This window comes from Homarus americanus, unplaced genomic scaffold, assembly GCF_018991925.1.
Source record: "Homarus americanus isolate GMGI-L3 unplaced genomic scaffold, GMGI_Hamer_2.0 scaffold11117, whole genome shotgun sequence".
In the NCBI taxonomy this organism is placed as follows: Eukaryota; Metazoa; Arthropoda; class Malacostraca; order Decapoda; family Nephropidae; genus Homarus; species Homarus americanus.
Genome location: NW_024754467.1, coordinates 64,143 through 92,033, shown reverse-complemented (window position 1 = coordinate 92,033; position 27,891 = coordinate 64,143). Strand labels below are relative to the sequence as shown.

At 41.7% G+C, this 27,891-nt stretch overlaps 1 protein-coding gene across 1 annotated transcript; it reads right to left on the bottom strand.

The window, feature by feature from the left end:
* Positions 1-3,288: 3,288 nt before the first annotated feature.
* Positions 3,289-26,939, bottom strand: LOC121855794 (hemicentin-1-like). Its single transcript, XM_042350900.1, has 13 exons — positions 26,859-26,939; positions 15,765-15,940; positions 14,460-14,576; positions 14,044-14,184; positions 12,747-12,862; positions 12,373-12,520; positions 11,949-12,064; positions 11,187-11,329; positions 9,014-9,794; positions 7,907-8,012; positions 7,128-7,350; positions 5,837-5,974; positions 3,289-4,184 (listed from the first exon to the last, which is right to left on the bottom strand). Exons 1-13 carry the CDS (start codon positions 26,899-26,901, stop codon positions 3,907-3,909), a joined length of 2,526 nt encoding a protein of 841 aa, XP_042206834.1. The 5' UTR covers positions 26,902-26,939; the 3' UTR covers positions 3,289-3,906.
* Between the last annotated feature and the right edge of the window lie 952 nt (positions 26,940-27,891).

Below are 27,891 nucleotides of genomic sequence, written 5' to 3'. Positions count from 1 at the left end.
TTTGTCAGTCCCTAACCTATACAACGAACGTATTTATTCAGTAAATCAACTGCCTATCCCTCAAGTTATTACAATCTCTAATAACCTCCTTTATCAAAATATTCATGAGCCTTCTGATTAATTAATTTAAACAAACGTTCACGTCCCTCATAATACGTATAGGTGGACACCATTGCTACTAAATTCATCCCATCTTATTCCCATGGAAAAATGTCTATGACGAGCAAATTGAAGAATCCTCTTCAGTAGCTGATTTATACCATTCCCAGCCGTTAAATTCTTCCGTGGACATACCCCCCGGTTTGGTTCGACTTTCTATGCCCACTATGAAACAATGACCACTGCAAAGGTTTTCTATTGATTGGGCTAGGGCTTCTAAGTCCTGTGCTATTTGGGCTACTGTACTGTATATCAGCACCAAGGTTGATGTCATTCCTTTGATTACCAGGAAAGTTATAGAGATGTTAGTCCTCCCAAATGGACTCAAGAGTGAACTATGAACTCTTGGAACACCTGCCAGAGTGTGTTGTGATGGTACCAAGTGTGAACTGTTTCAAGGCCTGACTTGACCAACACTGGAGCAGGTTCAGAAACTTTCAGGAGCCTTTTCTTTTTATCCTCTTCACCACTGATCGACTTGTTAGCCGCTTGGGCGGTCGGTTACGCTCTCTGTTATGCACTGTTGGCAAGTACTGGCTCCTGAATGTATCTGAACCCGCTCCAGTGCTTATCAAGTCTGGTCTTGAAAGAGCTCACACTCGGTGCCGTCACAACACTCTCTGGCAGGTTGTTCCAAGAGTTCACAACTCACTCCAAAAAAGTTTGCCCTCACAGTTTTCTGGGCTTGCGGCTTCTTCAACCTTGAACTGTGACCCCTTTTGGGGCGAGTGTCCGCCAGCTCCAGGTATGGAAACTCGACTGAGTAGTGCCCCGTGAGATGTTTATACACCTCAATTAGGTCGCCCCTTGCCCGTCTGTAGTATAAGCTAGGCAAGTTCAGGCGCTCCAATCTCTCTGGATAGCTGAGGTGCTGAAGTGCAGGCACCAGTCTGGTGGCCCTCCTTTGGACATTTTCAATTAACTGACAGTCCCTAGTATATCTCGGGGACCAGACGGGATGACAGTACTCCAGGCGGGAAAGTAGCTCACTCTTGAAGATCGTTATGAGGGACGGACCGTCCAGATATCTGAACGACCTTCGTATAAGACCTAATAATTTAGTTGCTTGGTTCACCTTCTTCTTGCAATGGCCCAAGAACTTAAGTTCATTGTCAACGTACACACCCAGATCCTTTTCACATTCAGTCTCAGTTAATATAGTCTCTTCATCCCATTGGGACATATGATACGCCTCCTCACCGCTGGTGCGTCCCAGGTGCATCCCCTAATACTTCGTGACATTGAATCTTAGTAGCTATTTATTTGACCATTCTTGAAGCTCACAGAGGTCTTTCTGGAGCTCTTCACAGTCTGTTTGTTTCTTAATTTCCCTAAATAACTTTGCATTGCCTGCAAACATTTATATGGAGGAATGTATAGCTTCTGTGGTACCGTACCCTGCTTATCACGGGTACATAAGACGATTTCATACCATTAAACACCACACACTGTTTGCAATCATCCAGAAAGTCTCCAATCCACTTTAGAACACTTCTCAAAATCCCATACCCTTCCAGTTTAATTCTCGGCCTTTCATAGGGTACACTGTCAAAAACCTTGGCAAAATCTAGGTTGGCGACAGTGACAATATAAATGGATTGGTGGTCAGTTACATATGCACTGTGAATTTACTTTGTTTATGGTGATCAGGCATGTTACTATTTGTAGAACCAATAAATTACAAGAGCACTCAAATATTAATATCACAATATTTAGCTGTAAGACGTAGTAGAGAAGGAAATCAGTAAGGCTGACTAGATGTCGCATGTTGTCCAGTTGGATGCTGGATTTTGACCAAATAAACGTGGCGACCGTCCATGCAAGAGGCGACACCACTAAGTCATTGAAACAAATGCAGACAAAAATGCATGTCTTCAACTTACACGCAATATTTTAATCACCTGCAATTAAATAATTATTATATCACAACCACCATTCCCAATACATCTAACGTACGGTATAATGTCACGTCCGCATGTGACAGATTGAGGAAACCCATAACCAACCAATCATAATAATTGCTGTAATATATTTAGCAATAAGAATTACATCATCATCAACATCACACCTAAACTGTAGTGTCTTGAATATCCGTTATCATAAAATACTGGATCCCTGACAAAAATATAAACCTTTAGCCATTAATCTTTTCACATACGGTAAAGACTTTGGGTACCAGTAGCTTTCACTCCCCCCAAAAATTTAGAAAAAATCACTTACCTGTTTCTCAAATACAGTACAGCACAGCTCCTTATTCTTACTACATACTCCACTTTACCACCACTGCTGCAGGCCTGGGATTTGACAACTTTTGGTGGTGATGAAAGTTTTAAAGGCTAAGGGTCCAGATCCCCAGTATAAAATAAATACCCACCTTACCCACCCCCTCCTAAATAACCTCATTAAATTTCAACAAATCTCATAAATTACTGAGTGGCCTAAATGGCAGAAATCTCGACCAGTTAGCCGGAACAATTGGCGGAGAGCACTTCCGGGAATGAGAAATTTCCGTGTAAAAAGACGACTCTCTCAAAGCCGGAAAAAAACATCCCGCATCCCCAGAATTTTCAGGGTACCGGGAAAATTTTCTCGAAATTTTCCGGAAAATGTGCCCCTCGGAAAATTTCAATTCCAGCTATTGGAGAGTTCTGGGCTTGAGGGATTTTGGCTAACAGAGATATTACTGTACTACTACTACTACTACTACTACTACTAAACTGAGAACTATCCCTTACTTCAACTTACCCTACATCTCATAGTAACTAAATTTCACTACGAGTTTAATGCACAACAAAATGCTAAAGAATGGAATACATGAAACATTTTAAAGCTAAGTGTTGGAAAGTATAAAACAAAACAAAAGAACTAAGTGTTGGGATAAAAAAAAAAAAAAAACCAAGTAAAAAGTTAAGTGTTAGAAAAGGCAAATAAAAACAAACAAAATATAGACAATTTGGTTGGGATAATTAGATACCAAAACAAACAATGAAGAGAGAAATTAAAACACAAAACAAAACAAGATAAAAGTGTTGACATGAAGTGAACACAAAACAAGGCTACCAGTAAGTGTTTGTAAAGTAAAGAATAAAACTAAACACAGGTAACAAGGGGTGAGTTAAAACACAAGAAGACTGTCTACAGTGTATTTAGGTATTAATGTTTACTTGTATTGCACAGAATGCCCTAAGTTACACCTACTGATACTGGCATGGTGATGGAGGTGGTGGACTGAGGGCACTACTGGCTTCCTCTGTCCACCAGTGGCAGTGAGTGGCCACAACACTATCTTACGACCACCAAAATCTGAAGTATATACTGTCAGTGGTGGTCATTCCTTAACCTAAAGGCTACTACTGGGTCAATCATCTGGCCATAACTAATTTAAAAAAAGGCCAAGTGAAATTTCTTTGAGTACCCGGTAAGCCTTACCTTAAGCTAAAAAAGGGGAAAAAAGAAGAAAATAAAATGCTGTTTTGTTAACAAAACAAATGTTGCTTGTTCTAACTAGTGAAGCAGACATTTTCTATTAATGACCCACCTGATACTAGGCTTAACTTACACATGCTAATGATACTCACACACACACACTCAGGTACACACACACACACACTCAGGTACACACACACACTCAGGTGTACACACACACACACACACACTCAGGTACACACACACACTAATGCAAACACAGAAGCTATCAACAATAACCTATCAGGTCTAATGGGTTGGGGTGGAGTAGCCTATGCTAGCTTATGGGAGTTCGGTTACTGGAAGATCTTCCTTCTCCTCCTCCTCCATGGTCTTCTCCTCCTCCAGCTTGGTGGCAGAAGTGTTATCCTGGAGGTTGGGAACCTGCAGTTTATCAGAAATATTTCTAAGCTGTTCATGTGTCTGCTGGGCAAAGCCATGCTGCTCAGTCACCAGGGATTGCAACAATTCGATGGTCTTACGCAGGGCTGCTACCTCAGTACGCAAATCCTCTACATTCTGGCAAGAAGCTGCACTCTGGCCCGTTGAGGAACTGCTCGCTGTGTAAAGTGAAACAAAGGACATGTTATAAATGTATATCTTTAAAGATGTGTTCAGGGAATCTCTGGTCATCACAACAATAACAGTACAGTACCAGTGACAGGCAGTGCTAAGCAAAACATCATCTTTTTAAGACTTGTAACATCAGGAACTGCCTAAATATAGATGAGGAGCATAAAGAGGTGTACATTGGGGGTGTTGGTGGTACAGCAGTCACAAGCTTGCCTCTCACCCCTTGTGTCTTGGTTCAATCCCTTCCTTGGAATCATTAATAAGAACCAAGAATTTAAAAAGACTGCATTAAAAACTTCTACAAAGTCTATAGGCAGCTAGGCCATAGGAGTAGGCAGTAATTATTTACAAACCTAGAATTGCATTTTCAGGACTTGGTTCATTAAGCTTTTAAGACCATGATTTCATAATTTGGATACTCCCATAATAACTTTTTCTTCTTCACACTTAACGGAAAGCAAAATCTTACAGTTTCTTTGTTGAATAGGTGTTTAAAGTAACTGCAGCTCCATAATTAGTTGTGGTACGTCCCATGAATGAATTACTGCACTCAACCAATGGAATGATACATAGGATTTGACATAATTCATTAAAATCAGACAGACCCATACTGAACATAACCCTCTGTGTGGAGAAACCTATCTGCCCAACCAGTACAACAATCGGTCAAAAATCATGAAAATCTAAAAATCGGATAAACATACACAAAAACCTGTCTATAAAATTTAATTACTCTATGCAAGGATAGATTCCTTTGTCTTAACCCACTTGTTGAATATAAAGACAGACACTCAGAAACCACATGTCCTCCCTTCCCCTCCTGTGTGTAAGTAGAATGAGCAAAATTTGAAAATATTTTACTTCAGTATATATGCTGAATCAATGTAAACTTGTGTGATGATTCTACTGAAAATCAATCTCTGATGATGATCATGCTGTACTGTGTGATGCTGTGGTGACATACCCGACTTACAACGGGGTTAGGGACACAAATCCAGATCGTAAGTCGAAAATGCCTAAATTATAAATAGAAAATCTAAAATGGGTGTCTCTTTTTCTTCTCAGCACCACAAAACTCTCACTTTTAAGTTTGCCAGCCATTTTAAAGTGAATTACAAACGAAAATTTTCTGTGTACTGACGTTGGGACTCGAAAATACGTACGGTAATTTGACAAAATTTTGGCAAGACTGAGACAGGTCGTAAGTCAAGTAGGTCGTAAGTCAAGTAGGTCGTAAGTCGGCGAGGAGCTGTACAGTATAGTGAATGGGAGTGAATCATATGTATAAATTGAGTGGCTTGTCAAAAATGAAGAACATGACAGAATACATTGGGTAAGGCAGCTAGAATGGACAGCTCTTTATCATACTGTACAGCTGCTGACAGTAAACGAGAGAGCCCGTGTTGACTCTCGATACCAGATGACAGTGATTGAAATACTCCACACATCACTCTAGCTGACAGTATAATACATATGGTCAGTGTCGTTCTTGTGCTATGGAGGGTAAGATCTAAGAAAACAAGAAAACAGAACAATAACACAACAAATAACAAGCTTCTAAAAAAAATAAGACTCGCAAGGTTAAGGTAAGACTTGCGAGGTGGAAGTAAGACTAGTACAAGGTTAAGGTAAGACTCACGGAGCACGTTGAGGGTGGCTTGGCCGTACGCGTAACCATTTTCGTTGGTGGCGTTGCAGGCGTAGTTACCCACATCAGTGAGGGTTACTCCCTTGATCTTCAGTTTGTTCCCTTTGATGTTGCGTCGGGGGTGTTTGCCTGGAGACACAAATATAGTGGTGAAGTTTCAGGAATACAGTGGTGAAGTTTCAAGAATACAGGAATAACAAATGTAGTGGGATAACTATTAAGAATACTACAGTGGCATATATACTGTACTAGCGACACACTTAAGAACATGAATATGGAACTCTGAAGAACTCTTGACTCTCTTACAAGGGACAAGATTAATCCTGGGTTCTTATCTCAGACTAAGAATATTTTTCAAGTCATGAATTACAAACAATGAAAACTCTCGACCTTATTTCTCGGAGTCATAACATACCCTGAGTCCTGAACTAAGAACTCTGTATACAGTACTGTGAATTATGTTTAGGGGAAAAGAACACATCTAGGATTATGAACTGAGAACTATACTGTGAATCACTTTTAGGGGAACAGGACACATCTAGGATTATGAACTGAGAACTATACTGTGAATCACTTTTAGGGAAACAGGACACATCTAGGATTATGAACTGAGAACTATACTGTGAATCACTTTTAGGGAAACAGGACACATCTAGGATTATGAACTGAGAACTATACTGTGAATCACTTTTAGGGAAACAGGACACATCTAGGATTATGAACTGAGAACTATATGAAATCACTTTAGGGGAACAGGACACATCTAGGATTATGAACTGAGAACTAAACTGTGAATCACTTTTAGGGAACAGGACACATCTAGGATTATGAACTGAGAACTATGAATCACTTTTAGTCTAGATTATGAACTGAGAACTATACTGTTAGGGAAACAGGACACATCTAGGATTATGAACTGAGAACTATACTGTGAATCACTTTTAGGGAAACAGGACACATCTAGGATTATGAACTGAGAACTATACTGTGAATCACTTTTAGGGAAACAGGACACATCTAGGATTATGAACTGAGAACTATACTGAATCACTTTTAGGGAAACAGGACACATCTAGGATTATGAACTGAGAACTATACTGTGAATCACTTTTAGGGGAACAGAACACATCTAGGATTATGAACTGAGAACTATACTGTAAATCACTTTTAGGGAAACAGGACACATCTAGGATTATGAACTGAGAACTATACTGTGAATCACTTTTAGGGGAACAGGACACATCGAGGATTATGAACTGAGAACTATGAACCCCCAAGTCACCTTCAGAGGAGAGGATTCGTCCGTTGAACATCCAGATATACGAGACATTATCGGTGGCTTCCGCGTCGCAGGTGAACGTGACGATGGACCCCTCCTTGACCACCTTAGAGCCCAGCTCGTTGATGAAGGTGGGGGCCTGGATCACCTCAACGGTCAAGGTCTGAGTCTTGATGGTCCCGACCTCGTTGGAGGCCGAACACTCGTATTCCCCGGCATCGCTCACCTGGCCAAGATGGAGCGAGGAGTTTAATGGTATATACCAGAGGAATTATGGTAGTGTAATGTGGATGTGAGGGTGGTACAATGAATGTGAGAGAGAGAGAGAGAGAGAGAGAGATAATAATAATAGTGCAGGGGGGGAAACAATGGCACAACATGGAACAATTACAGTGAAATGAGTCATAATATGAGTAAAACAGAAGATTTAACAGATGAAGGAAGGAAGGAAGTAAGGAGGGGAGGAGGAGGGAGGGAGGGAGGGAGGGAGGAGGGAGGGAGGAGGGAGGGAGGGAGGGGAGGGAGGAAGGATGGAAGGAAGGAAGGAAGGAAGGAAGGAAGGAAGGAAGGAAGGAAGGAAGGAAGGAAGGAAGAAGGAAGGGAGGGAGGGAGGGAGGAAGGAAGGAAGGAAGGAAGGAAGGCCATCTTAATACAAGCTTGAGGAAGTAAACATTAATTTTGGTTAGAACAACAGACAGACAGACAGAGAAGAGAGACAGAAAGAACAAGAACAGACAGAGAGAGACAGAAAGGTCAAAGATGGACACAGGCTGATGACTTACCTGGGTGTCATTGAAGACTAGAGTGCTGCCGGTGTTTTTGGTGATGATGCGCGATGGGTCGAGTTCTTCCCCGTCCTTTCGCCTCCAACCCACGCTGGGTACTGGCCTGCCAAGCGTAAGATACAGTGAGCTACTTGTGTGTGTATTGTTCCATTAAGAGGTAAAGAGAGGCGATGTATTTTGGTAATGCCAGAGAGTCATTATTGAAGCAAAACTGAGACGTTGATGAGGTTAACTGACTCATAAAAATAACCTACACACACACACACATTTTGAGATATTTAACCAGGATATATTAGGTGACAAACGGAGACAATTTAATACATTTACCTGACATTGGTGATAATTAGGTAACTCAGGTACACACTTAGTATTATGAATAAGGGTAGTGTAGTGTGTCAGGTATGAGGGAAGTGTCAGGTATTAGGGTAGTGTCAGGTATTAGGGTAGTGTCAGGTATGAGGGTAGTGTCAGGTATGAGGGTAGTGTCAGGTATGAGGGTAGTGTCAGGTATGAGGGTACTGTCAGGTATGAGGGTAGTGTCAGGTATGAGGGTAGTGTCAGGTATGAGGGTAGTCAGGTATTAGGGTAGGTCAGGTATGAGGGTAGTGTCAGGTATTAGGGTAGTGTCAGGTATGAGGGTACTGGTCAGGTAGAGGGTAGTGTCAGGTATGTCAGGTAGGTAGTGTCAGGTAGGGTAGTGTCAGGTATGAGGGTACTGTCAGGTATTAAGGTAGTGTCAGGTATTAGGTGTGTGTGTGAGTGAGGGTACTGTCAGGTATTAAGCCAGGTATTAGGGTACTGTCAGGTATTAAGGTAGTGTCAGGTATGAGGGTACTGTCAGGTATTAAGGTAGTGTCAGGTATGAGGGTAGTGTCAGGTATTAGGGTACTGTCAGGTATTAGGGTAGTGTCAGGTATGAGGGTAGTGTCAAGTATTAGGGTAGTGTCAGGTATTAAGGTAGTGTCAGGTATGAGGGTAGTGTCAGGTATTAGGGTAGTGTCAGGTATTAGGGTAGTGTCAGGTATTAGGGTAGTGTCAGGTATGAGGGTAGTGTCAGGTATGAGGGTAGTGTGTAAACATACAGACAGACATAACAGTACTTACTCTCCACCATAGATGCACCACAAAGAGTTCTCCTCTCCAGCCTTGAACTGGACTACATCGCCAGAAGTGTACATAGAGAAGCTCTCCACATTAAGCGCCTCCTCCTCCAGGTTGTGGGCCCCATCAGCAGGAGCATTCACCGTCATTTCAATCACGGACGCCATTGAGTAGTCGTATGGCTCGAAGGACGTAGACGCCAAACAGATGTACTGGAAGCCGTTCTTGCCGGTGTCGTCGTCTTCGGTGATGTGCGTAAACCACAGATTTCCTTCAGGATCCGCCACAATGCGTTCGTCACTAACAAACTCGAGTTCAATCTGTTCTTCATGGGGCTTAGCCTTCACCCAGCTCATGGTAGGCTTCGGGTAACCAAACGCTTTAGGGCAGGAGAGCTTGTAGGGTCTGCCTAACTCAGCTTCCACATTGTAAGTGTCACTTCTGTCACCATCATTAGAGAAGTGAATATTGGTGGTGTTTAAGAAGTAGACGGGATCACCTACAGCAGTTCCTAATTCATTGTAGGCGAAGCATTGGTATAACCCGTTGTCCTCCATTACTGGGTCGACGATCAGCAGGTTGCCGGTTTCTTCCTCGATCGAGAGGCGAGAGTCAGCCTGCCATATCAAGGGCTGGCCGTTCTTTGTCCAACGGTAATTGGGGCTGGGGGAACCCTCAGCCAGGCACTCGATCACCGAGGGCAGGGCGTCCCTCAGTCGAGCCTTTTCCTGGTCATAGAGCACCTCTTTGCGAGACTGTTTTATGATCAGGGGTGGTGACTTGGCTGTGGGGGCAATGAAGAAATGTGAGAAAAGTAATATTATATAATTAAATTCTCACTCCCTCCACCCTTTTATCTCTGTCTTTCCCTTCATCTGTTTTTATATAATCTCTCTATAACTCACTCTCTCGTTTATGAGACAAAACAGTAATGATGTACTGTGCTTCTCACTCCTCTCTTTTTTTTCTCTTTAACTTTATATCTTTCCTCCTTTCTTTGTTTCTCAATCTTCATATGTGTCCACCCAAAACCTAACTTAATACACACACACACACAGTTACAAGAGAAGCCCCTTCCCACCCATTGTAAAAATTCTGTGATTCAGAGGACATGTATATTCCGTACATCCAGTAAACCCTCGATAACTCGGCGTTTGATAACTCAGAATTTCCTATAACTCTGCATGGATAGGGTCTTGGAATGTATTAGTATAACTCAGGAAATGCTGAGATATTTAAAATTATCTGGGAAAATCTCTGTATATCTGGCCATCTGCAACACCTACCATACCTCTGTGTCACCTACCATACCTCTGTGTCATCTACCATGCCTCTGTGTCACCTACCATGCCTGTGTCACCTACCATGCCTCTGTGTCACCTACCATGCCTCTGTGTCACCCACTATACCCCAGTCACCCACTATGCCCAGGCACCCACCATGCCCCTGTCACCCAATATGCCCCTGTGTCACCCACCATGCCTGTGTTCACCTATCATGCCTCTGTGTCACCTACCATGCCTCTGTGTCACCTACCATGCTTCTGTGTCACCTACCATGCCTCTGTGTCACCTACCATGCCTGCATCACCTACCATGCCTGTGTCACCTAACATGCATGTCAAGCTACCATGCCTGCGTCACCTACCATGCCTGTGTCACCTACCATACCCCTGTGTCACCTACCATACCCCTGTGTCACCTGCCATACCCCTGTGTCACCTACCATACCTCTGTGTCTCCTACTATTATGCTTTATTCTTCATCTACAGTGCTGGTAAGTGTTACTTTTTTACATTTAGTAATTACAAGTACACATATCCGGTACAGCGGCGGTACTGTATATGGGCCGATAATTTTTTATTGTTGAAATTTTGTTGGAGGGGAAGTACCACGATAAGTCGGAATTTGAGATATCTCGGCAAGGCCAGAGCCCCACATGTGCCAAGTTATCGAGGGTTTACCGTACTCATATTTACTTTTCTTGTACTAATACCATTCTCCAATGTAACTAATACTGTGTGTGTGTGTGTGTGTATACTGTATATATAGTAAAATAAAAATAAAGGATAATTTTACGCAACATAATTTGAGTTCTGTTAAAAACACTTTATCAATCACTAACTGGAAGAGCAGGGGGCAGACATAGTGCCATCACTATCATCACTGTCACTTACTCAGGAGCTCGACGTCCCTGTTGGTACTGCCAATGACATTGACGGCCTTGCAGGTGTAGGTGCCAATATCCTCAGGTGCTGTGTCCAACAAGGTGAGGGTTATTACCACACCTTCACTCTCTTCGAGCTGCTTCTTCATTATCCTGCCGGAGTAATAATGATAAACAATCAATGAATCATCCTGTAGGATTTTTCTTTTCAGACATTAATAAAATGGCTGATACTATACCTATAAATACAGCCATCAACAAAAAGGCTTCGGAGTTGGTGTTGCAAAATACATAAGGATATTTACCAGATTTTCTAACATAACAAAGACAATTCCCCTAAACAAAACTAGATGTAACAAATCCATTTTCAGATCTTTGTCCAGAGACGAATCTTGCCAGTAAATCAATTGCATTAAAATGAAAAAACAACAACTGTACAGTACATGCCTAAATGATCTGTCTCTGATAAGAATTTTCAAAAAGGTAATGCTATCTCACTTGGAGTACTGTACTGCCTGCTCTCTGAGATACTGTACTGTACACCAAAGACTGCCACCCAATTGAAGACCTCCAAACTGGTGCCAACACTCACACCAGCACTAACTAAAAGACTGAGAGTACCTACAATTACAGAGGGAAGGGGACAGATTAATACATGTATTCAAGCACCTCAAAGGGAATTACTATCTGAAACAATGGACCACTTCCACCACATGTCGTTTATCTTATCTCAGATGTTAATAAATAGATCTTGAGTTAACTGGTTACTGACTTGAGGTTTGAGCTTCCCAGGATAGGCATGTCATCCTTAAACCAGGCGATGTCAGCAGGAGGGTGAGAGAACACCGTACACTCCAGGATTGCCTCTGTGTTCATAGACGTAAACACCTGCGAAGAGTAATGGTGATAATAACAACAGCGGTTACGGTGATAACAGGGAGAAAATTGCTCAGAATTACATTTACTATTTTGCAAGAGCTATAAAATAAATCCAAGTAATCATAACACTAAATATTGAATAAAAATGAATACTGAAGTAGAATAAAACTAATATTACATCATCCTACTACAGTACTGCTACTAATGATGACAATAACAGGAATAAGGAGAAAAGCTTATCCTACATGGGGACAGGCTGAGAATCTTAGACAAAGAAGAGTAGCAAGACTCCCACAGGCTACATGGTTAGAACATACCCGGTCCTTGGTCACAGTGACGTCCGGGGCATACTGAACCTCCAAGACTACATTGGAGGTGGCCGGATTGCCTATACCATTGTCGGCATAGCATACATAGTGACCCTTGTGACCTCGCTCGATTAGTGGCAAATCCAACAGGTTAGATCTGTCAACACAATGATATGGGCCTTATGTCAGCTACCTAGACTTGTAGCACACATCCTTTTTTTTCTATTATTAATGCTATTACTTTTATTATTATTATTATTATTTACCAGTATCGCCTTCTTACTTGTGTATTATATTACAGTATTATTATTATTACACATTACCTGAGGCTTAGTATGACACACACACACACACACACACACAACTCGAGGAACAGGACTCACTTGAAGAACTTGCCACCATAGTAAGGCAGCTCCTGGTTGACACGCTCCCAGTACACATCGGGCTTAGGGGCTCCTCCGGGTTGACAGTCGATGCTGATGGCGTCTCCCTCCTTCACCTGTAACACACATGGGACATTACTATAGGGAAGATGGTACATGGTGCAGTGATGAGTAACATTAGGAAAGAGAGAGAGAGAGAGGTAATAGGAGATGAAGGAGGAAGAGAAGGAGAAGGAATAGGAGGAGGAGGAGAATGAAGGAGGAGGAGGAGGAATGGGAGGGTTATGAGGAGGCATGACACAGGAAGCACAAGAACAACCACAGTGTCATTTCCTGTACTCTTTTTTGCCACCCTTTGAAACAGTTCTCACCTCACCTCTCTCTCATCTTTGTCTCTCACTACTGTTAAATGTGTCTCTTAGTCAGTTATTATAGCCTATTAGCTCATTAAACACACCTTCCGCCACACCACTCTAGCTTATTCACACATAATGAGGTTACAATCTACTCGGTAATGAAGGCTACTGAAGGCTATTACACCCGGGAAAAATACCTGACGTAGCTTCCCCAGGAGGTTGGTGCCCCCTTGTAGCAGTGAGAGAGAGAGACAGGTCCCATCATCACCCTCACCACTACAACCCAACTCACGTGATTTGGTCTGGTGAATATGACCAACATCTCACACACTAATACCGCATCTATCAGACCTAACTAATATAATCTACACTGTATCTTAAGTTTGATTTATTTATTTATTTCATTTATCTATTTATCCTTTCCACTATTTATCAGGTTATTAGCTATTCGGACACTCAATTCGTCGTTTGGCTACAACATTCATTATCGAGTGTTTGTACAGAAGGGGGAAAAGGCTTGAGAGGTTCACACTGGATAACAACACCCCTTCTTGTATCCGACCCAGGGTTTTTTAAATGGCTACAACAACTACCACCACTAATACTACAACTTCTACTACTCCTACCACTACTAGTACAATTTCCCCCATTCCTACAACCACCACCACACCCCTACAACAACTACCATCACCACACCCCTACAACAACCCACAACACACCACACCCCTACAACAACTACCATCACCACACCCCTACAACAACTACCATCACCACACCCCTACAACTACCACACACAACAACTACCATCACCACACCCCTACAACAACTACCATCACCACACCCCTACAACTACCACCACCACCATTCCTACAATTACCATCACTACAGGCTACCACCACCAGTACTACAAAAGAGTCACTCACACACACACAGACACTTACCACTAGGGTCTTGGTGAGGTTATCCGTGAAGTATGCAGCTTTCTGTATAAGGACCGGGACGTCAGCATTAATCCTCTGGTCCTCCCCGAAGTACACAGTGCAGCGGTAGAGGCCGATATCCTCCTCGTTGATCTTCTTAATCTGTGGGTGACGGAGGAAGTGAATCAGTGTGGGTTGTGTGGGTGTGTTGTGTGTGGCTGTGGGTTATGTGGGTGTGTGGGTTGACTTACTCATAATCTCTAAACATTTAAACTCGCCAACTCACAAACATCCAAAACACCGACTCACAATCGCCATTCATAACTTGACCAAATGGACTCACAAATTCACACACAAACCAGGTAACATTCTGAACACAATGTACAGGAGACACACACACACACACACACAGAGGGGTGGAGGGTCTGAATACTTACAATGAGGGAGAATTGGTGGGTGTTGTCGGGATGGAGAACCTCATACTTGCTGGAGAAGAGCAGAACTCTCTCGTTGGTGGAGATAGGGTAGGAGTTGGCTGGTTTCTCCTCGTTGATCTGGTGGTAGAAGATAGTGGTGAGGGATGGTGTGGTAGAAGATGGTGGTTGGTTATTTGTGGTGGTGGTAGGATGATGGTGGTGGTTATGGTGGTATTGGTAAGTGATAATGATGGATATTAATAAGGTACTTATCACTCCTTTACTATTACCACTACTGTGCTACCAATACTAACATGACTGATACTACTACTACTACTACTACTAATATTAATAATAAAATTGATAATGATAATATAGTAATGATGATACAAATAAAATAATAATAATAATAATAAAACTAATCTTAGTACTATTAATCCCAAGGTGTCTTCTCTTGCACAAATTATGGTTGAACTAAGAATAACAACCACCATTTCAAACACCGCGCATGACAAACAGTTTACAGACCATGAAGCTACACTATACAAGGTTGGTGTTGTGGTCACGTTCTGGGAATTTTATGGTCCCAGTTCTTGATTATTTATTTATTTATGTATGTATGTATATATGTTGTCTATTTATCTATATCTTTTAACCATTCAAAGCTACAGAACAAAAATACTCGTCACATTAAAAGCCATTTGAAAATTAATTAACTATTCCCAATATAATACTGTAATTAAAACTTAAGCTTGGCAAAACTCAATGGATCTTTATGAATGTTCAGTGATTGGTCTTTGTTGAGCCACTAGATGCTACTATATAGGAATAAATTCGAAATATTGAGAGTACCAAATCGTAGCTTAAAATGACTGTGTTTGATGGAAGGAATATTTTGATATGTATTACACAGCTAACGCACTTGAAGCCTAACTCGTACTCTACGCTCCCTACCTCGCCTCACCTAACGCACTTGAAGCCTAACTTGTTCTCTACGCTCTCTACCTCGCCTCACCTAACGCACTTGAAGCCTAACTTGTTCTCTACGCTCCCTGCCTCGCCTCGCCTCACCTAACGCACTTGAAGCCTAACTTGTTCTCTACGCTCTCTGCCTCGCCTCACCTAACGCACTTGAAGCCTAACTCGTACTCTACGCTCTCTACCTCGCCTCACCTAACGCACTTGAAGCCTAACTTGTTCTCTACGCTCCCTACCTCACCTCACCTAACGCACTTGAAGCCTAACTTGTACTCTACGCTCCCTGCCTCGCCTCACCTAACGCACTTGAAGCCTAACTCGTACTCGACGCTCCCTGCCTCGCCTCACCTTGCTCCACGAGACACTGAAGTCCTCTACTCCAGTAAGGTCGACACCCTCCACTGCACAGTCAATCTTAACCTCGTCCCCCTCTTCGGCTACCGTCTCCTTGCTGTACGTGATCTTAGGGTTGCTGGATTGTTCGGCCGCCCTCTTCGCCGGCCCTGCCACTGACACTGCTACGCCTGGCGAAAGAGAAACCGGTTAGTGGGGGTGTGAAGGAATGGGATGGCACACGGCGGGTAATGTAGAAATATAAACGTGTATATGACCTCTAGCGTTGTAAATATAGGTAAATACATTTCTCAATTAAAATATTAAAACGTATATATTCTTAATTTTTATATTAGCTGTAAAATACCATACTATTTTAATAGCCAACAGAAAGCTTTATCTAAATTGTTAAATATCTCTAATTGGTTCATTAGTTGTTCATTTGACCCCAGAGGTACGTTAAGTCACAGAAAATGGGAACTTTACACATATCTAACCAGTTTTGTTAATTAATTTACACTACTTAAATTTTCTGACGCTATGCATATCAATACATACTATTATTTATGTAAATTTATGTAATATACAAATAATGAATGTTTACACAGACACGTATTGTATAAATGACCGGAGAGTTAGCAGCTATAGAAGAAAAAAATTGCATGCTAACACCTCCACTGTTCCGGTCAGAGTCATAAAGTTTTCGAGTAGTCCGTTAGTTCCTCAACCTCAACACTCAGCTTCTCATCATTATCTCCACAACCATATCCCAATTACCATCATACCGGAAATGATGACTCATCACATGCCCCCCTAATTATCTAATACCTGAATAAAATTATCGCCAAGGTTGGGCTATTCTGTTATTCCTAGCCAAGAAATGGACACCCTCCATCATCGGGGAATGAACCCGGGCTTTAAACATCTTGGGAGCAACGATCACTACGCTATTCAGTACATAAAAGAAATAGCCTATTGTTTTATGAATCGAGTCTTATCAGGCATCGTGGATCTCTCGGGGAGCCTCTCACACCACCAAGCCTAATATGACAAAGGGATATTCGATTCATAATTCATTAGGCCAGGTTCTCTTTAGGCAATCTAACTCAGAAACAGTGGTCGTATCTGGCAGGGTTTAATTTCAGCTGATGGAGGTCTGGCATGTTATATGTATGTACAAGTCTTTAACAGTCATATTTCACTTATTCGTTAAATAAATAAATAAATAAATATATATATATATATATATATATATATATATATATATATATACGGTAAAATGAGGCGGGAAATTGATTTAGGCTATTAACCATAAATGAATTGCGTGCCAAAGTATTGTATGTTGGTTCCTCAAAATAATCCCCTTCTTATCTGAATTAAAAAAATAATAATAATTCTACTCCTCTAAAACCATCTATTTTTTTATTTACGAAAACATCTGTTGTAAGATAAATGTTTATACATCCGAAGCCTAACCAATTAAAAACATCATCTACAGATAACATTAACTCCTTCAGGTGGGTATTGTGCATTGTCCGCCTCAACACATAACATTCCATGACTCCAGCCACCTCAGGGATGACGCACTACGATGCACTGGCTCATTTGTTTCTTGATAAAAGTACTAGTTTAATTTTTTTCTTGATAAATGGTAAGAGAATGCGTTTAATTTTTTCTTGATAAATGATAAGAGAATACGCTTAAATTTGTTTTTGAATGTGAATGCGATTAAATTGATTCCTTGATAAATTAAAAGAAGAGAACACGTTTAATTACAATGTATTTAATCAGGCAAAATAAGCAAGGAGGGGAAGATGGGAAAAAACAAATCACATCTAGGGAAAATACAAAACATCTTTGGGGGAAAAAAAAAACCTCGGCGCACGCCATCGTCCTGACCACAACAGCACACCATAAGTCATTTGAAGGCGGCAGCGTCAATGAACTTCGACTGCCTGTTATGGAGGAAGAAGGCACCTGCAGAACTGATGATGGGGGAGGAAGATGGAGAGGAAGACGCAGGAGGATTGAGGAATAAGCGGAAGAGGAAGAACAAGAGGTGGTGGTGAAGGAAGAGGAAGGAGGAGGAGGAGGAGGAGGAGGAGGAGGAGGAGGAAGACAGATGGAGGAAGAGGGGGAAGATAACAAGGATAATGAGACCACCTGACGCCCACCTGCCTTTTATGTGTGGCTAGTATTGCCGTCTAGGTGGGTCGTCCTTTTTACACACACACACGCGCGGATAGTGACTTCCTCTGGCGGCGCTACGAGTCAAATCCAACTTCTGAATAACACAACTACGACGACCATTCATCTTTGGATAGCACACGACCCTAACCTAACCAAATAAAACCTAACCTAACCAAATAAAACCTAACCTAACCAAATGAAACCTAATCTAACCAAAACTTCCCTAACTAAACCTAACCTAACCCGATGATTTAACAGCCGTAAATTGCCTCCTCTTCTCAGTCAATATATCAAGGCTCGAGTACACAGTTTTATTCCTTACTCAGCTGCCTACATGTGCGATGGTAGTGTCAGTGCCAACATGCAGTGGTTGTGGTGGAAGGCAGGTGTTGTCGGTGTTGTTGTCAAGAAATAAGGTAGTGGTGGTATAGGGGGTGTCACAGATGGCGTTGGAAGTGTTATAGGTGGCAGTGGTGGTAATGGTGTCAAAAAAACTGGTAATGGTGTCAGAGAAATGTTGGTGGTAATAGTGTCAAAGATCTGATGGTGGCACTGGTGTCAAACGGTTAGTTGTAGTAGTGGTGTGAGACAGATCGTAGTGGTGGCAGAGGTGAGTGTCAAAGAACTGGTGGTGATGGTGGTGTCCATTAGGCAGATGGTGGCAGATGTGTCCGACAGATGGTGGCAGCAGGGAGGGAGGGAGGGAGGGAGGGAGAGCGAGACGGAGGAAGAGCGTGTCCCGTCACAGTAGTTAAACACGAAGGAGGGAGGAGAGAGAGGTGAGGGGAGAGGGGGAGGAGAGAGAGGTGAGGGGAGAAGGGGAGGAGAGAGGGGGAAGGGAGAGGGGGACATCACCCGCATTGTTACATGACCTCGCGTTTTTCTTCTTCACTAGTACTACAGCCCAACGTCCTCCTCCTCCTTCAGAGTATGTTAGGTCCTCCCTCCTTCAGAGTATGTTGCTGGGTCCTCCTCCTTTAGGGTATGTTGCTGGGTCTTCCTCCTTCAGGGCATGTTGCTGGGTCCTGTTCCAGGGTATGTTGCTGGGTCCTGCTCCAGGGTATGTTGCTGGGTCCTGCTCCAGGGTATGTTGCTGGGTCCTGCTCCAGGGTATGTTGCTGGGTCTTCCTCCTTCAGGGCATGTTGCTGTGTCCTCCTCCAGGGTAAACTTCAAAGTCCTTCGTAAGTACAACTGTGGATACCCCGGGGGAGTTTGGGGACACTTGTGGACGCACCGGGAGGGGGGGGGGGACACTTGTGGACACTCCAGGGAGTTTTGGGACACAGAAATTTATGAGCTGTGGACATCGTTGTTGGCCTCTAAGTAACGTGGGTTTGAGAGACACCTTGGCTGAGGGGTCAACTGTCAAGCATTGTGACCTGACAAAATCGTTCCTTGGCCGAGCGAGGGGGTCAAGGGCGTGGCGGTCAAGGGCGTGGCGGTCAAGGCTCGGCCGTTCAGGAGGTAGTGAGTGAGGTGAGAGAAAGAAAGCAGGTGGCGCCTGGTAGTGACGGCACGACATGGAACGTTGGTACACCGCAGAATCGAGACTTACGACAGCCATTCAACCCAAACATTTCCCAGAACCGCGGAAGTGGTAGTAGCCCTTACAGCTCTCCCATCACACACACACCCAGAGTATAAAAATCACCTAAAAATACCCGAACTCCTTATTTAAACGGATATAAACTCTCCCGGAAGCACCATACAGGAAGGAGGTGTAAGAGTACGAACACCTTGTACTCATTCACCCATGAGTACTACTTCAACATACGGGCGGTGGTGGATCTGTCGTCTGCTTTGAGTACGAATTTCTGCTGCGTCTTCCTACTTCGAGCCCCGCGGGTGTAATGTTAAAGGCTTCGAAAAATCATCTGTATATAATTAGCATTTATCGAACGCGTCTTAAAAACAATAAAAAAACAATAACCAACTGCAAATAAGTAAATAAATAAATAACACAAAACCTTAAAATAAATAAATACGCTTAAACTTTTAGAGAATCAAAATACATATCAGTTCAGCAGACGAGTTAATATTTCCAGCCCAATTCTAACTAAAATGGCCGACATTATTTACTCACGACACAGACATACGTGAACACCAAGACTTATTTACTTATACACGTACACAGTTTTATAAATCGATTCTCTTAATGTTTAAAAGGAATTTTGTGTATTTAATTAGACTTGGACTTGGGGTTAAAGACGATTCACTTGTGTACTGCAAAAACAAGGTTGTGTTATTTTCTGTATTTTCATCACGTTGGTTTGTATGTTATTGTATTATTTATTATTATTTCTTCTCATTATTATTATTATTATTTTCATTAATTATTTATTTTTACTCTTACTATTATTATTTATTAGTATGACCAAGCCAAGAACAACCGGCCAGGGTATTGTAGTAATCAATCCTGTCTGTTAGTCTCTGTGTCTCATGATAAACTTTAGGTGCAAATGGTGTAATTTTTTGTTTAAACCTAGTTAGCCCCCAGTAACGGTTCAAGCTATGATTTAGGGAGTTAAAGAACGCGAAGCCATGAGACAGTATCCAGCGGTGACTCCATTAATTTGCATCATCACCATTAGAAGGTTTTTACCCTGCCGTGGTAAAGGTTCGCTGGCAGGGTTTTGTATCAGTTCTTACCATTATTAAATAGTGTGAATTGTTAGTAAGGTATAAGTTTTTTGTTATCACTTAAAATTTATCGTTTTTTATTATTTTTTTATATAATTTTATTGATTTTTATTGTCAGTATTCTTTTTATTTTCATCATGAGTATTCTTTTAAATCACCATCATCACCACCACTATCACCATCATCATAACTATCATCACCATCATCATAACTATCACCACCACCATCACCATAACTATCACCATCACCTCTCAGCAACTCCCCCAACAGAGCCCCAAGAAGAAGGCAACGAGAAGTGGTCATCCCTTCAACAACCACCACCACCTAATCACCATCACCTAACCACCACCAACAGCTAGGTCTCACCCTCCCCCACAGCAAACAGCCGCTCTTCCGTATGACACCAACGCCTTATTTGGTGACCGTAAACTGCCGTACGATCGTCACCACAGGCGGCCGGAAGTTGGTGGTTAATGGTGATAGTGGTAGTGAGGGGCGCCAGAGTTCCTCCTACGCCAGCATATAAGACGTACGCACTATTGAGAATACCATCTTTGTGTTGTAGCTTAAGTAAACGGGTTAAGATACGTTCTCTTATCTCCAGTTGTGAGAAACCTAACCTAACCCAAAGGTAACCTAACCAAATATAACGTAACCTAACCTAAACCAAACGTGACTTAATATAATCTAAACCTATCAAAACCTAACGTAACATAACCTAAAGCAAACGTAGGTTAACCTAATCTAAACCAAACGTAACCTAAACTAAACTCGCAAAACAATATAACTAATCTTACCAAACCTAACTTAACCATCACTAAATCAACCAAAAAAAAAAATAACAAAACCTAATCGAACTCACAGCAAAAGTTAACCACATCTAACCTAACCAAATCAACCCAAACTTAACCTAACCAACTCAGCGTAATAATTTTAGCGTATTATCTATTTTTAGAGAGGAGGGAGAAGGGGAAGTGACGTAGGTGGAGGGGGAGTGGGGAGTAGGGGGTAGGAGGAACGAGGTAGGAGGAATTAGGAAGGAAGAAAGAGGAAGGAGGAAAGAGGAAGGAGGAGTGAGTGGGGAGGGAAGGTTAAGGTACTGTCAGTGTTAATATAATACAACGTCTTTGTTGAACCCCTCACGTAACGTCAAGAGTCGGGAGGATCCACAACATTCATCAGTCATCTGTAATAACGTCCGGTCTCTGTATGCGTGTTCGTCAAGATTCAGCTACGGACCTCCTGTATGTATGTATGTATGTATGTATGTATGTATGTATGTACTGTAGTGTGTGAGTTCTTTCAGTTCTTTCACTGGTAACAATGTAACCTATAATATCCCATCTTCCACCATTGTCTTGAAGGAAGTGGCGCCGTCAAAGTGTCGCGTGTTTATATATATATTTTTTTTAAGCCTGTGTAAATGTGTGTTTTTACTCAGCGCATTATTCCACCGTGTTCCTGTGTTTAGTTTCAGGTGTGTGTGTGTTAGCGAGTTTGGATTCCCCTGTGCTTTCGTTGCAATGTTGACAAAGTTAGCTAGATACAGTATAGAGATATAGATAAATATATACAAAGAATATATTTAAGAACTGTAAACTACCAACTGTAAATAAGCCTTTCTGATATTTACTACACGTCACGAGAGGAAGGAGACGGAGCAGACGAAATTTCCTCAAAAAGCTGCGTTCTTGATTTAGTAAAAGATAAATACAGCAGATGGATAATAATAATAATAATAATAATAATAATAATAATAATAATAACTCCACCAGTAACGTATGGTAATGGATAACTATCTAACACAACATTGAAATTCCCGAAATGAATCGACTCAAAACATCGACATTTTACATCTCAAAAAAAAAAAAAGGGGTTATGAAGTACTAGACTATTCTCTTTTATTTATTACATAAGACGAAGGACACAAAAAAAATTCGTTATAAAGTAAGGATATCATTTGAGTGTTAGGAACCGTGTGAGAAATGAGGATATTCCCGCCTGCCACCGAACGTTGTTGGTGGCGCCAATAATTTCTACCCCCAGGATAGACAAGGCTATAACCCTCAACATTCATCCTATAAAAGAACAATCATTTATCTTAGGTTGCCTCTCATGTTTTTTTTTATAGTATATGAAGAATAGTGAATACCTCGATAAATTAAGCATGGTTTTGTATTTTTAAATGAGTTTATTTATGTATTTAATGGCGTTAGGATGAGTGGTACTTGGTGTGTGTGTGTGTGTGTGTGTGTGTGTGTGTGGGTGTGTGTGTGTGTGTGTGTTCTAGGATAAATAACACAATGGCGGTGACTATGAAGGTCGGGCGGCCACTGACGGAAGGGTTCTTGGCTCTCACTCCCTCCCTCACACACCTGCTGTTGCTGCGGCTTTCTTATTGCATAACCCTTCCCAGTGTACACCTGTCATAGGATGTACAGTGATTATGGAGGTTATACACCAATTGTAAAAGTATTGTGGCAACGTTCACACCTTTTCCGTCATCTATGTTAAATTAGCGCCAAAATTTTCCGCGTTGTTATTTAATTTTACACATATTATCTTCAAATTATGCACTTTTTAGTCTGCGTTTTCTGCACTAGTGTTTACAGCAGCCAGGTTGAAAGCTTGGCGGCCACATTGGATGGACCCAAAACGTAAACAAAGCTGGGGAGGTCACTGTAGCCCTGTATTGGAGAATATCTGAATAACTAATGACAGCTTATATATTTACTTCCACGACCACGCTTTACGCGGACTTGGCTGAATCAGTGAGTGCTATCATGCCAAATTTTGCTCGTAAATCCAGGATAATATTTTCCTTGTCGGCGATGCTGTCGTATAACTGTTCAAGGAGACAGAGGAGTGATCTGAGACCAGGATAGGCCTAGAGAACGAGATAATGACGTTGGCGAGTTACGTTTACAGCAAGCATGACTGGCCCATCTATGTACTGTATGCCCTATGACAACCTTATTTTGTCTTTGAAATGTCCTACAGATAAGAGAAAAATGAAGGAAAACACAAGATTTATGTTTGATCGGTATGGACATATTTTAGCAATGAAGAAATACAAGATTCTTAAAACTACAAGGCAGACATTCACATTAGCCTAACCTAAGATGTCTATGAGCAGAGATTTAAAAAAGGTTTCACATGTATGTTTGGCCAAGTTAAGCTCAGACACATAATTGCTACACATATTAGATAATACATACTTCTTCTGGTATCTTCCAGACTTTTTGTTAAAAGCATTTTTCAGTAAAAATATTGATTCAATTCAATGTTTGTTCATAAGTTCATTTTTTTAATAAATTTATTTCAATTTCATCCATCTTTATCTAGAATATCTTACAATTAACTGTAGAAATTTCCAAAAACGTAATGAAATCTAAAATCCTATATATCTACATTCAGTATAAAAGTTCTTCAAATTAACTTGTTCATAAGTTCATACACACATTTTTTATACGAAACTTAGAGTTTGACCCAGTAATGATAGTTTCTTAAAATTCTCAATTTCGCATTATGTGAGTACTCAAAGTGTCTTGAGAGTTTCTTAGGAAAAGTTGATCGACTGAGGGAAAAGTTTCTTAAATAACTTCCCAGTAATGAATTTTCTTCAATTTTAGTCATCTGAGAGTTGAGTTTCTTATGAAGAGTTTCTTATAAAAAATATGTGTATTTTCCATCAAATTGTTTAGTTATGAGTCTGTAGTACTTTTCCCAATTGATAAAATGCTACCACTATCTATTAATTCATTTCAAATAATATTTATGTTTCTTTATGCAATGCAGAGCACTGAGTTCCCCGCTTCGCCATATTTGTGTTACATTCAGCGGTAAGCTTTGGGTCCATCTAATATGGCGCTGCCCAAATTTTGTTGGCTGCAACTTTGCGCACTCGAGAACAATGGCTTGCTCGATCCAGTCTTTTTTTTTTCGAGATCAGTGGTATGATGAGACCGGGCTGTATATGTCTGTGAATATTATACTGTTCAGTGGTGTGGAGTACCTCTGTCCTCGCTTGACTAGTGGTGTCTGGGACGGGTTTCCTTAATGTGTGAAAATATACGTAAATAAAAATCCCAAAAGGAAAATTTATTATTAGAGAAATTAGGTGAAAAAAGACTATTGAGGAGGAAAAAAAGATGTTTAATTTTTGAAGAGTTAAATATATATGCATCTTATCTACCCTACAGTAAGTTAATCCGACCGCAATTTAACACAACTTAGTCAACTTTAACATAATCCAGGTTAACTTGACTTAACCTAACCAAATCTAACCCTGTATGGTGATTTTGTTATCAAGAATGGGCTAACCTCAACCAATCTAACCTAACCAAACTTAACCAAACCTAACCTAACCCCAATCTAACCTAACCTAACAGCATTCCTAAATTCGTCTCACCTTAATCAAATCTACCTTTTACATTTTCTTAACCTGAAATTGACATCTACTTCATAATTCAGAAACACTACAGGCATCATTATGTAGGTCCGTTCTTGGCTGGTTTGCATTGCTTGGATAAGATATGTTTTTTTTTTACCCATTTCATTCAGCAGAGAGATGGTAAGATTCAAAGATGCTAGGATATGTAAATGCTAGGTTATGTCATTTAAATACTAGGATGTGTAATTAAAATGCTAGGTTATGTCATTTAAATACTAGGATGTGTAATTAAAATGCTAGGTTATGTCATTTAAATATCAGGATATCTAAACAATTGCTAGGATTCATATCACCAGTTATGAATTCGGTGTTAAAGCGTTGAAATCTAATACTGTAAATAATAATCACTTATAAATTCCTACTCTTGAGCTGTGAATCCCAATCCTTAAACTGTGAATCCGGCTTGCTGAGGTACGAATCCCTTTTATCAAGCTATGAACGAATCTCTACGCTATGAATCCCCTTCTTTAAGCTTTGAATTCGACGTAAGCTATAAATCCTGATTACTAAGCTTATTACACTTATAAAATCAGACCGCTGAGCTATGTATCCGTGAGACATAAAATAAACATATTACACTTCATCCTATGTATCTCCGCGTTAAGTTATGGACGTGAAAAAACAAAACCACAAAACAAAAGCTCAACTTAATGCATCGAGGCGGAAAAACAAAACCGCAAACACATTAAAAATACGACCATAAAACCCGGCTGTTCCTTAACGTCACCAAGAACCATTATTTTTTTTTTTTTTTGTTATTATCCAACAGAAGAGATATATTTCCTATTGATATTACATTAATCCATCCTAGACGATATATTTCATGCGTTTTCTATGACTTTTATACTTCAAATATTACCACCTTCTTTATATACGCTAAACTGTGTATATTTCATTCGTGTACTGTAATGTACTGTATATTTTACCGTAGTATTTATTTTATTTATTTATTTATTTTTGTGAGAGGGGAGGAATGGAATTAAGACATACGGGGACATTGGTGCATTCAAATATACAGTGGCATAAGGCATTGGGACATGGAGGACAGACGGAGACAATGAACTGTTAAGAAATCGCATCACCACACGTTTAAAATACATAGGACACATTATATCCGACGAGGACATCTTGGACATCAAAACATACACCCGACACTGGGACACGGTGGGGGGGGGGGGGCATTTGGACACTTGTGGGACAGTAGGTAAACAGAATGGGGGCATTTGGACATCCCATGGACACAGACTTGGCAATACAGAGAGGACACAGTTGGACATCAGATCACAGGTAAGACACGTGGTAAACAGCCGGGGACATTCGGACATCCTTAGGACACAGGGACATGGGACACTGGATACAAGAGCACACTAGGACATCAGGACACTTAAGGTATAAAGAGAATAGTTGGACATTCTGGGGACAAGGGCGTAACATAAGGAGGTTATTAGGACACTCCAGGACACACTTCAGACACAGTGGGGCATAGTAAGACACTCTGGGACACACCAAGACACTCTGGGACACTGGGAAACATTAACACAGCCCTGGGACACTGAGACACATTAACACAGCCCTGGGACACACTGGGAAACATTAACACAGCCCTGGGACACTGGGAAACATTAACACAGCCCTGGGACACACTGGGAAACATTAACACAGCCCTGGGACACTGGGACATAATAACACAGCCCTGGGACACACTAACAACCCCTGAGACACATTTACAACCATGGGACACACTGAGACACATTAACACAGCCCTGGGACACATAGGAGGTAGAGAGAGTGTACGGGGGGTGGGTGTGGTTGATGAGAGACTGACCTGTCAGTAAGCACAAGACCAGAAGAACGTGAGAGGCCATCATACACCTTGAGGGAGTGGCGCCGAGTGAGGGACTGTGGCGCTCAGTTACTGCCTCCTACACGTCGCTTCTTCCCTCACCCCCCCCCTCCTCCCCTCCCTCCTTTTCCCCCTCCCTTCCTTCCCTTAACATGTGCTCCCCGGCCTCCCTCACCCCCCTCCTCCCCTCCCCTCCCTTTCCCCCCCTCCCTTCCCTTCCCTTAACATGGCCTCCCCGGCCTCCACCCCCCTGCCCTCACTCCTAACCTACCAAGATCCCCTCCCCTTCCTTCCTCTCCCCATACCATACCCTCTCCCCCCCTCAGTTACATGCACTCCCTTGCCTGGATTTGCCGCTGGGAGGGGCTCTCTCCCCCCAGCCCCCTCCCTTCTCACCGTCGCCACTAATGCTCCGGCCTGTTGACCCTCCAGCGCATTCACTTCCCTCCCTCCCTCCCTCCCTCCTCTTCTTCTTCCCTTCCCTCCCTCTCTCTTGTTCCCCCTCCCTACCTCCTCCTCTTCTTCCCTCCCTCCTTCTCTTCCTTCCTTCCCTCCCCTCCTTCTTGTTCCCTCTACCTCCTCCTCTTCTTCCCTCCTCCCTCCTTCTCTTTCCTCCTCCTCTCCATGTCACCCTCTCTTTCCTCCCTTTCATACCTTCTATCTCTTTTCTCCTCCTTTCCTTCCTTCCCTTGTCTCCATTCCTCTCCTTATCCTCCTCTATATCTCTCTTTCTCTCCTAGAAGCAATCTACCTTCGTCTCTCTCTCTCTCTCTCCTCTCTCTCTCTCTCTCTCTCTCTCTCTCTCTCTCTCTCTTTCTCTCTCTCTCTCTCTCCTCTCTCTCTTAAGTCATAAGCCTCGTAAAGAGATTTTTTCACCAATAGGAATAACAACTTTTATCGTTTATTTATAACTTCAATGGAAATAAGTTTAAAATTTTATATTTAGTAAAACGTGTTCCGTTTCTTGAAAAGACACATTTACTTTCATAACTTAATCAAACTCTACCTGTGAGTA